This window comes from Mobula birostris, chromosome 8, assembly GCF_030028105.1.
Source record: "Mobula birostris isolate sMobBir1 chromosome 8, sMobBir1.hap1, whole genome shotgun sequence".
NCBI classification, from domain to species: Eukaryota; Metazoa; Chordata; class Chondrichthyes; order Myliobatiformes; family Myliobatidae; genus Mobula; species Mobula birostris.
Genome location: NC_092377.1, coordinates 112,532,408 through 112,542,665, shown reverse-complemented (window position 1 = coordinate 112,542,665; position 10,258 = coordinate 112,532,408). Strand labels below are relative to the sequence as shown.

Below are 10,258 nucleotides of genomic sequence, written 5' to 3'. Positions count from 1 at the left end.
GGAGTACCAGAGGGAGGCAATGGGCGAGCAAGGAGACAAGGTGAGAGAGGGAAAAGAGGATAGGGAATGGTGAAGGAAAGGGAGGGTGGAGGCATTAACAGAAGATAGAGAAGTCGATGTTCATGCCATCAGATTGGAGGCTACCCAGACGGAATATAAGGTGCTGTTTTTCCAACCTAAGTGTGGCCTCATCGTGACAGTAGAGAAGCCCATGGATTGACATATCGGAATGGGAATGGAAAGTGAAATTAAAATGGGTGGTCACTGGGAGACCCTGCTTCCTCTGGTGGACAAAGCATTGGTGCTTGGCAAAGCAGTCTCCTAATCTACGTTGGTTCTCACCGATATACAGGAGGGCACACCGGGAGAGCCAGGCACAGTATATGACCCCAACAGACTCACAGGTGAAGTGTCACCTCACCCGGAAGGACTGTTTGGGACCCCGAATGGTAGTGAGGGAGAAGGTGCAGGGGGAGGTGTAGCACTTGTTCCACTTGCCAGGATAAGTGCCAGGAGGGAGATCAGTGGGGAGGGACAAATGGACAAGGGAGTCATGTAATGAGCGATCCTTGCGGATAGCAGAAAGTGGGGGGGGGCGGGGGGAGATATGCTTGGTGGTGGGATCCTGCTGGAAATGGCGGAAGTTACAGAGAATTATGTGCTGGACACGGAAGCTAGTGGAGTGGTAGGTGAAGACAAGAGGAACCCCATCCCGGGTAGGGTTGCGGGACAATGGGGTGAGAGCAGACGTTCATAAAATGGAAGAAAAGCGGTTGAGGGCAGTGTTGATGATTGAGGAAGGGAAGCCCCTTTCTTTGAAAAAGGAAGATATCTCCTACATTCTGGAATGAAAAGCCTCATCCTGAGAGCAGATGCAACGGAGACAGAGGAAATGAGAAAAGGGTATTTTACAAGTAACAGGGTGGGAAGAGGTATAGTCCAGGTAGCTGTCAGAATCAGGGGTTTTATAACAGACATCAGTAGACGTCTCCAGAGATTGAGATGGAGAGATCGAGAAAGGGGAGGGAGGTGTCGGAAACGGACCATGTAAATTTGAGGGAAGGTGGAAGCTGGAGGCAAAGTAAATGAAATCAACAGGTTCAGCATGGATGCAGGAAGCAGCACCAATGCTGTTGCCGATGTAGCGCAGGATAAGTGGGTGACAGACACCAGTGTAGGCTTGGAACATGAATTGTTTCACATAGCCAACAGGCAGGCATAGCTGGGACCCATGTGATTGCCTATGGAAAGAACCAAAAGATAAATTATTAAGAGTGAGGACAAGTTCTGCTTGATGGCCGTGGAAGGGAACCATCAAGCACATCATTCCCTCCCCCAACTTTCTGCTTTCCGCAGGTATCGCTCCCTATGCAACTTCTTTGTCCATTCGTCCCTCCTGGCACTTATCCTTGCAAGCGAAACAAATGCTACACCCTCTCCCTCACTACCATTCAGAGCCTGAAACAGTCCTTCCAGGTGAGGTGACACTTTGCCTGAGAGTCTGTTGGGATCATTTATTGTGTCTGGTGCTCCCGGTGTGGCCTCCTGTATATTTGTGAGATCCGACGTAGATTGGGAGACCACTCTGTCTGCCTGAAGAAGCAGAATCTCCCAATGGCCACATATTTTAATTCCACTCTCCATTCCCATTCCGACATGTCAATCAATGGGCTCCTCTACTGTCATGATGAGGCCATTTGGTTGGAGGAATGACACCTTATATTCTGTCTGGGTAACCTTCAACTTGATGGCATGAAAATCAATTACTAGAACTTCTGGTAATGCACCCTGCATCCTTCACCATTCCCTTTTCCCTCTCTCACCTTATCTCCTGCGCAAAGCTGGCTCTCTCTAATTAGCTGTGGTTATCCAAGTGCTCACAAATCATATTGCTAAGAATTCTCTCCAGTAACTTCCCTACCACTGATGTGGGACTCGCCAGTCTAAAGTTTCCAGGATTATCCCAGGATCCCTTCTTGAACAAATATGGAACATTTATTCATTTGGAACAAGTCTGTTGTGATCACGTGGAGAGCAGTTACCATACCAAGCAGTAACACATCCAGATTGGCCCGAAATGTCGACTGTACTCTTTTCCGTAGATCCTGTCTGGCCTTCAGGCATTTTGTGTATGATGCATCCTGACAGGTTGTTTTGTATGGTGCATTAATGGATCAGTGGGGACATATCAAATCTGTTTAGCCTCCTGAAGAGCACTAGTGAGCTTTCTTGGCTGCGAAATCTGTGGTTGGGCCAGGACTGGCTATACTAACCCCATTTACAAACATGTAATCTGTAGCCTTCTATGTCTTGGCAATACAAGTGTTTTTCTAAACATTTGTCAAATGTTGGGAGTCTCTGCTTCCACCACCCTCTATGGTCGTATGTTTTGATCTCTAATCACCCTCCGGATCAAAGGAACTATTTCTTTTCTCTCCTCTAAACCTCTCACTCCTTCCCTTAAACCTATGCCCTCTAGTTATAGACATCTCTGCCATGGGAAAAATGTTCAGAACAGCTTACCTTTATCTATGCTTCACATAATTATGTACACCTCTATCCAATCCCATCTCAGCTCCAAAGAAAATAAATAAGCCATATTTTGTTTAACATACACAATGCTAGAGGAACTCAGCAGGTCGGGCAGCATCTATGGAGAGGAATGAACAGTCGATGTTTCAGGCTGAGACCCTTTATATTTTGTTTAATTTTGCCAAAGGAAAATCTGAAATAAAACTGCTAGAGAGATATGCTCAGTGGCCACTTTGTTAGGCACAGGAGTAGAATCTAGTGTGCCTCCTGCTGTTGTAGCTCACTCACTGCAAGGTTCAAAGTGTTCAGAATTCAGAGATGCTCTTCTGCACATCCTGTCGTTACGTGAGCATATCTGAGTTACTGTCGCCTTCTTGTCAGCTTGAACCAGTCTGGTCATTCTCCTTTGACCTCTCTCATTATTGCTCACAAAGCATTTTTTGTTTTTAGCACCATTCTCTGTAAACTCTAGAGACTGCTGTGCTTGAAAATCCCAGATGATCAGCAGTTTCTGAGATTCTCAAAGCACCGCATCTGGCACCAACAATCATTCCACGGTCAAAGTCACCCAGATCACATTTCTTCCCCATTCTGATGTTTGGTCTAAACAATTACTAAACCTCTTGACCATGTCTGCATGGTTTTATGCAATGAGTTGCTGCCACATGAGTGGCTGATTAGATATTTGCATTAATGAGCAGATGTACAGGTGTACCTAATAAAGTGGCCATCCTTTATCCAAAATCCAAAATAGAAAACATAGAAAATAGGTGGAGTAGGCCATTCGGCCCTTCGAGCCTGCACCACCATTCAGTATGATCATGGTTGATCATCCAACTCAGAACCCTGTACCAGCCTTCCCTCTATACCCCCTGATCCCTTTAGCCACAAGGGTCATATCTAACTCCCTCTTAAGTATAGCCAATGAACTGGCCTCAACTGTTTCCTGTGGCAGAGAATTCCACAGATTCACCACTCTCTGTGTGAAGAAGTTTTTCCTAATCTCGGTCCTAAAAGGCTTCCCCTTTATCCTCAAACTGTGACCCCCTCGTTCTGGACTTCCCCAACATTGGGAACAATCTTCCTGCATCTAGCCTGTCCAATTCCTTTAGGATTTTATACGTTTCAATCAGATCCCCCCTCAATCTTCTAAATTCCAACGAATATAAGCCTAGTTCATCCAGTCTTTCATCATATGAAAGTCCTGCCATCCCAGGAATCAATCTGGTGAACCTTCTTTGTACTCCCTCGATGGCAAGGATGTCTTTCCTCAGATTAGGGGACCAAAACTGCACACAATACTCCAGGTGTGGTCTCACCAAGACCTTGTACAACTGCAGTAGTACCTCCCTGCTCCTGTACTCGAATCCTCTTGCTATAAATGCCTGCATACCATTTGCCCTTTTCACCGCCTGCTGTACCTGCATGCCCACTTTCAATGACTGGTGTACAATGACACCCAGGTCTCGTTGCATCTCCCCTTTTCCTAATCGGCCACCATTCAGATAATAATCTGTTTTCCCGTTTTTGCCACCCAAATGTTGTTGAGCGCATCACAAATGGAAAATACCACAAGGCATTGGGTACCTACACACCACAGGCGGTTCTAAGAAGTAAGCTCATATTTGTAATGAACAAGTTAATGAAAAATAGAAAAGCACTACATAAAGTGAAAAATGAGAATCTCGACTGTGTAGTGAATGAGGAAGTTTGTCAGCACTGGAGTGACCATGCCACTTAATGGTAAGCTGATCATCAAACAAGGAAAGATCTATCATGACACACTGAAAACTAAAGGTAATTAGAATATTCAGCAGGTTTGTTTCACAAATTTAAGAAAATGCATTAACTTTTTAAAAGATTTATGCTGATCACCAAGCATGAGAGAAATTAATTGATGAGATTGCTAAGATCATTGCTGATGAAAACACGCAAACGGCTGCATCGTTATCTATGTGTGATGAACAAGCATAAGACAAAGATTGCTTACTGGTAGCACCTAAATTCAGAATTGGAAACAATGGCGAACCTAAGCTACCGCTTTGTATCTTCCAAAATGTGAAGCACTTCTAGCCCCAAGCATTTCAGATAAGGGGTACTCAACCTGTACTGTATACCATAGCTGCCCTACTCTCTTACATTTTATGCCCCAGCTAATAAACGGTGCCTTCTTTACCACTCTATCTACTTGTGCTGCCACTTGCTTATACACCAAGGTCCTTTAGTCCCTCAATACTACAAAGGCCTATCATTCATTGTATATTTCTTTGCCTTCTTTGGCATCCCAAAATGCATCACATCACACTTCTGGGGGTTAAATTTAATTTGTCCCTTATCAATATCATTCTATGACCCGATTACATGACAAACAACTCTTTTGGTTTTCTGTAAACCTACTAATCGTAACTCTAAATCATTAATGCATATAACAGACAGTAACAGTAAGGGTACATCACTGGTTGCAGAATGTATAAATTTTGTCTTGAACAGGACTTACTCAATCTACAATGCCACCAGTTACCACTCTGAGACACTAGAGAGTCCTTGCAAACTACTCTAAAACCAGTTTAACTCTTCGCTCCTATATAGCTCTCTATTGTTCTATCATCATGTGCGTATCCAAGAGCACCTTAAATGTCCCTAATGTCTCTGCCTTTACCACCAGGCTGGCAGGGCATTCCACACACCCACCACGTTCACATTCTACCAAATAATATGATCATTTTCACCAATTTATTTTAAAAAAAAGATTAATTCAACGTAACCTTTACGTATCCCATTTCCCCAAAATTAACTTCTTTTTGTTTAAAGATACAAATAGGTTCCAAGGTCTCCACAACCTCTGAGGTTATCCAAGCCATATCAATGAGGCAATTCCAGTAATAATCCACTCCCCTTGCTAAGTGATCAGGTTATTGGGATAGACTCAAAAGGTTCAATGCCCTGGAAATTCCCACCTGTTGATCCCAGGTGGGAGAGTCATCTGTGTGTGATGTGATGGCCTCTTTATTACAAGTGACCATTTACCACTACAAGTAAGCTGGAATACTGTACCTTCTGTGGAACTCTCCTTGGCAAAAAGAACTTTATTTTAGGGGATAAAGCATGCAACTATCGAGAAAGGATTTTTGTGCTCCTTTCAATAGTCTATTGTGTACTCCTACAAAATCCTACCTTGGCACCTCACCATTAGGAGTGACACTGGCCGAACATCAGCGAAGTACGGTGGAGATTGGTTCTCTGGCAGGTCTAACCTGGCCGTGAAGGTGATGTTCCATCGGTATACTACTAGACTAGATCTAGTAGCAGGATCGTGGCTAGCCAAGTCAAGGAGGTAAGCATGCCTTTGCTACTTTGTAGGTTATGCCTCTTCAGGCAAAGGCTGCACCCAACGAGGACGCCGGCAGCAGGGCGTCTGATGGTGTCTGCAGCAGATGAATCCAAAAGGGTCAATGGTACAGCCACCTTGGTGGCATGCGGAGGAACCAGAGTGCTGGTCAACAGATGGCATCACTGGACTAGTTAGTTGTCACTGCGGAGCAGCTTCCTTATCCGCTAAGTCTGTTACACTCTGTGTACCACTTAGCATCAGATTTGGAAGCCCAGAGAGTCTGTATAGTGGGACACGACACTGTCTGTCTTATTACTGTGCAAGGCGTGTTCTCAGCACAGTCAACATCGAAATCGACGGACAGCCAAGGACGTGGTGTAAGGTAACACCCACCAACACCAAATGCAAGTTGGCCAGAAGATCTAGATCTGATCTATAATTGGAATTGGTTCATTATTGTCAAATGTACTGAGATACACTGAAAAGCTTGTCTTGCATACTGTTTATACAAATCAATTACACAGTGCATTTAACTAGAATAAGGTACAACAATAACAATGCAGAATAGAGTGCAACAGGTACAAAGAAAGTTCAGTCAGTTAGACAATAGGTGCAGGATCATAATGAGGTACATTATAGGGAACTATTCAATCATCTTATAGTAACAGAAGCTGCCTTTGAGCCTGGTGGTCTGGGTTTTCAGGCAACCATATTTTCTATTCACTGGGAAAGGGGAGAAGAAACAAACTCTTGTTGAACAAACTCTTCTCATATCAGGATTAGTAGGAAAGAGGATCATGCTTAGTATGTCCCTCTGGGGAGGACCGAGTTTTACTGCATTGGCCTCCATAACAAAATATCTCATAATTCTTGCTCTAGTTTCACACAAGTAAACCCACATCCACAGGTGTAGCTAAGGTCCATTCCTTCAGCAGAATCCCAGGCTTGTGTTTGAAATTCTTCATGTTTTTTTTTTAGAAGTACATAAATATGTTGGATTAAGACCAAGCATTCCCAGCCACACTCATTGCAGAGATATCATTCCATCTGTTATAAAATCCTTTAACTTTCTGTTGCATCTTTTCAGTCAGGTCCCAGGTTTCCTCCCATTTATTTTTCCCTGGGCTTGTGTACGTCACCATATTTTCTGTGTACTGCAACAAAGACTTCAAGAATCTGCAAGTGCAAGAGTAGGATTTACTACAAAAAACAGGTAAAAATGATTTATTCTGTCAAATTATGTATAGAGTTGTAGAGATAATAAGTACAGCCAAAGTCTCCCAGCTCCAGCAACTAGGGTTCGGTTCAATCCTGACTGCAGTGGTATGAAGCTGAGTCTGCAGCTTCTCCCTGTGACACCTCCAGGTGCTGCAGATCCCTCCAGCCCAAAAACATTAAGCTAGTAGTTTGATTGGACACTGAGGGGAGGTTAAACAGTTTGGGCTATGGTTCATGTAAAAAGAGGGTGCTTGATGGTCAGTTTGGACCTGGAGGGCTGTATCTCTCGGTCACTCTGCCTGCTCAGTAGCTGTGGCAGTTCAGAATACTCCAGACCATCATTTAAATGTCCATTGGTCCTTCATATAATAAAGTACCCCTTAGTACTTCACACAACTATTCATACAACATATTCCACAAGGAGTAGTGTCAAAAGGAGTGGGAGGCAGGGAAGTTTACCTAGGGAAGTTTAAGGCTCAGGGTCCAAGCAGTAGAAAATACTGAGGACACAGCCTCAGAATAGAGCGGCATCCTTTCAGGACAGAGATGAGGGGGAATTTCTTTAGCCAGAGGGTGGTGAATCTGTGGAATTCTTTGCCACAGTTACTGTGAAGTCCAAGTCTTTATGTACATTTAAGGCAGTGATTGATAGATTTTTGATTGGTCAGGGCTTGAAGGGATATGGGATGGGGTGGAGGGGGGGGCAGGAGATTGGGGCTGAGAGAAAAATTGGATCAACCACGATGAAATGACAGAGGTGACTCAATGGGCCTAGTTCTGCTCCGATATCTTATAGTCATAAATATAATGACTAATATTGATCCTCTTGTAAAGACAGGTAGGTAAAGAAGAGTTTTGATCCAGTTAATGACACTAATAGGAAGTTCTTCATGATCATGCTACATGTAAAATTCTCCTGCAAGGAAAGTCTCCTCACTCTACTTGAAGTTCATGTCTCACAGAGACCAAAATTAAACATTTTCAGGCGTATGGAGATAATGGACTGTCTTTCCTCACCTTACCTCCCTCATCTCGGGGAGCAGGGGAATGGCTATCAGTAAAAGGGGGAAATTGACTTCTTCCCCCCAACTAGATTTGGGAAACCAGTTCACCAGTTTCCCTCCAAATGACACCCCTTGCATACTGACATCCATTTTTCCTTCATCATCACTTGGTCGTACTTAAGACATTTCTAGGACTATAAGGAGAGCGAGACTAACGTGACTGCTCTTCCAAAGTGGGGTAGGCAAGAAAAGCTAGGTGTCTTTCTGTGCTATAAATACACTATGATGGGATTTGCTTCACTTGAGCAAGTTCAAGGAGAAAGCACATTATACAGTACTATGCAAAAGTCATAGATATAGAGAGATATATATGGACATATCATATGTATCTAGGGTGTCTAAGACTTTCGCACAGCACTATAGTAATCTTATGTATTGCTGCTGCCAAAAAAAAATTGTGACATGTGAGTGATGATAAACCTGATTCTGTTTGTGTGTGTGGGAGGGGGGGTTTCTATTGTAGACTGTGAGTGGGAAGGGGGTGGGAAGAGGGGAGTATCAATATCTAGTCATCAGTTTGCATTCCAACACAAGTCATTAAAATATTAGGACTACAAATACACAACTTCTTTTATGAAACATCGTATCAGTGAAGAGCAACCCTGAAACACAGACCAATGCACTTACTTCAAGTAAATGCGGCATTCAGAAGAATCTATTTCACTTATTGTCCTTGTGTTGAGCAGTTCCACAGTTACTAGTAGAGTGATTAAACTGAAGATGGAGTGCAAATACTGAACACTGTAAAATAAAACAGTACGTAATTAATTGACTGAACACAACCAATAACTTAGCACATACATTCGTTACATTCACACCAAACTAACTTGCAAATTTTACTGCATCTTCAGAGTTGCTAGGTCAATATCTTGGAGGACATGAATATGGTAGCACTTGTATGAGGAACATTTGATGGAGTTTAGAATGAGGGGTAAATGCCATTGAAATCTATTGAATAGGTGGAGAGGATATGGAGAGGATGTTTCCTATAATGGGATATTCTAGGACCAGAGGGTACAGCCTTGGAATAGGACATCCCTTTAGAACAGCAAGGAATTTCTTCAGACAGAGGGTGGTGAATCTGTGGAATTCAATGCCTCATTGGGTACGATTAAAGCGAAGGTTGATAGGTTTTTGATTAGTAAGTGAATCAAGGGTTACAGGGAGAAGGCAGAAGAATGGGGTTGAGAGAGAGATGAGAAATCAGCATTGAGGGAATGACAGGGCAGACTCGATGAGCCAAATGGCCTAATTCTGCTCCTATATCTTACGTCTGCAGTATTTCAAAGATAATTTCTTCTACCACACTTCAGGGAAAAAAGGGTATGTCTAAAATGCTGGTTATACCAGAAAAGCAAACATCTCATGAGAAAATATATTTTAAAAAAGGACTTTGAATAAAAGGAATGAATTGTATATTTCTTTAAAGTTGCTCAGTTAGAAGTACCAGCACATTCAGGTTATCTCAAAATAAACATCCACTGCGGTTTCATGGCTAAGTCTTAATTTGTGCCCTGAGTAATCTCAATTTTACTGAGTAAGATGTCAGCAGATGTGTGTAAATTGTGTGTGCACGTCTGAGTTGTTTAAATTTCCAGAACAATTACATGATAAGGCTTTACACTTATCATTTGGTTAAGATGCAACACATCAGTTTGCTGATGAAGTTAACCATGGTCTGGCGCTTAGGTCAGCAGTGCAGGTCCTCCATCTCTGGCAGCGTTCAGGACTTCCTTCATCGTGTCAGTAGCTCGGTTTTTACTACAGTCAGCCATGCAAGTACCAGCTGCAGACTCAGGAACACCATCACACTCAGACGTGCTGTTTCCGTAACAATTTTGTTTTACCAGTCTGGGTCGTTAGCCCTGAGCTGAACCCCCGAACCTGGAGGACCGGTGGATCACTTCGTCTGGCCTTCACCTGTTTGGCATGGGTGACCCTACCAAGAGCTAAAGCACAAAGCCCTGTCTCCAGCCAACATAGCTCTCTGGGTCATTGAGGCACACAGGCCTCCAAACCCTGCAACAAGGTTGTGGTCTTCTTGGAGGCATGGTCTTGAGGCTTTTACAAAAATCAAAGTGAGAAGTTACTGGAGAACATCAGCATATTAATC

At 43.3% G+C, this 10,258-nt stretch overlaps 1 protein-coding gene across 2 annotated transcripts in view; it reads right to left on the bottom strand.

Moving 5' to 3' along the window:
• Positions 1–6,242: 6,242 nt before the first annotated feature.
• Positions 6,243–10,258, bottom strand: part of LOC140201608 (endoplasmic reticulum membrane-associated RNA degradation protein-like) — a 73,023-nt gene continuing 69,007 nt past the window's right edge. Inside the window, exons 17-18 of one of the 2 annotated variants that reach the window (XM_072265976.1) lie at positions 8,773–8,886; positions 6,243–7,039 (exon numbers count right to left, since the gene is read on the bottom strand). In XM_072265976.1, the coding sequence (XP_072122077.1) occupies positions 6,862–7,039; positions 8,773–8,886 (292 nt within the window). In that variant the 3' untranslated portion in view covers positions 6,243–6,861. The remainder of the gene's footprint in view (positions 7,040–8,772; positions 8,887–10,258) is intronic. The other variant, XM_072265977.1, reaches the window with a different exon arrangement.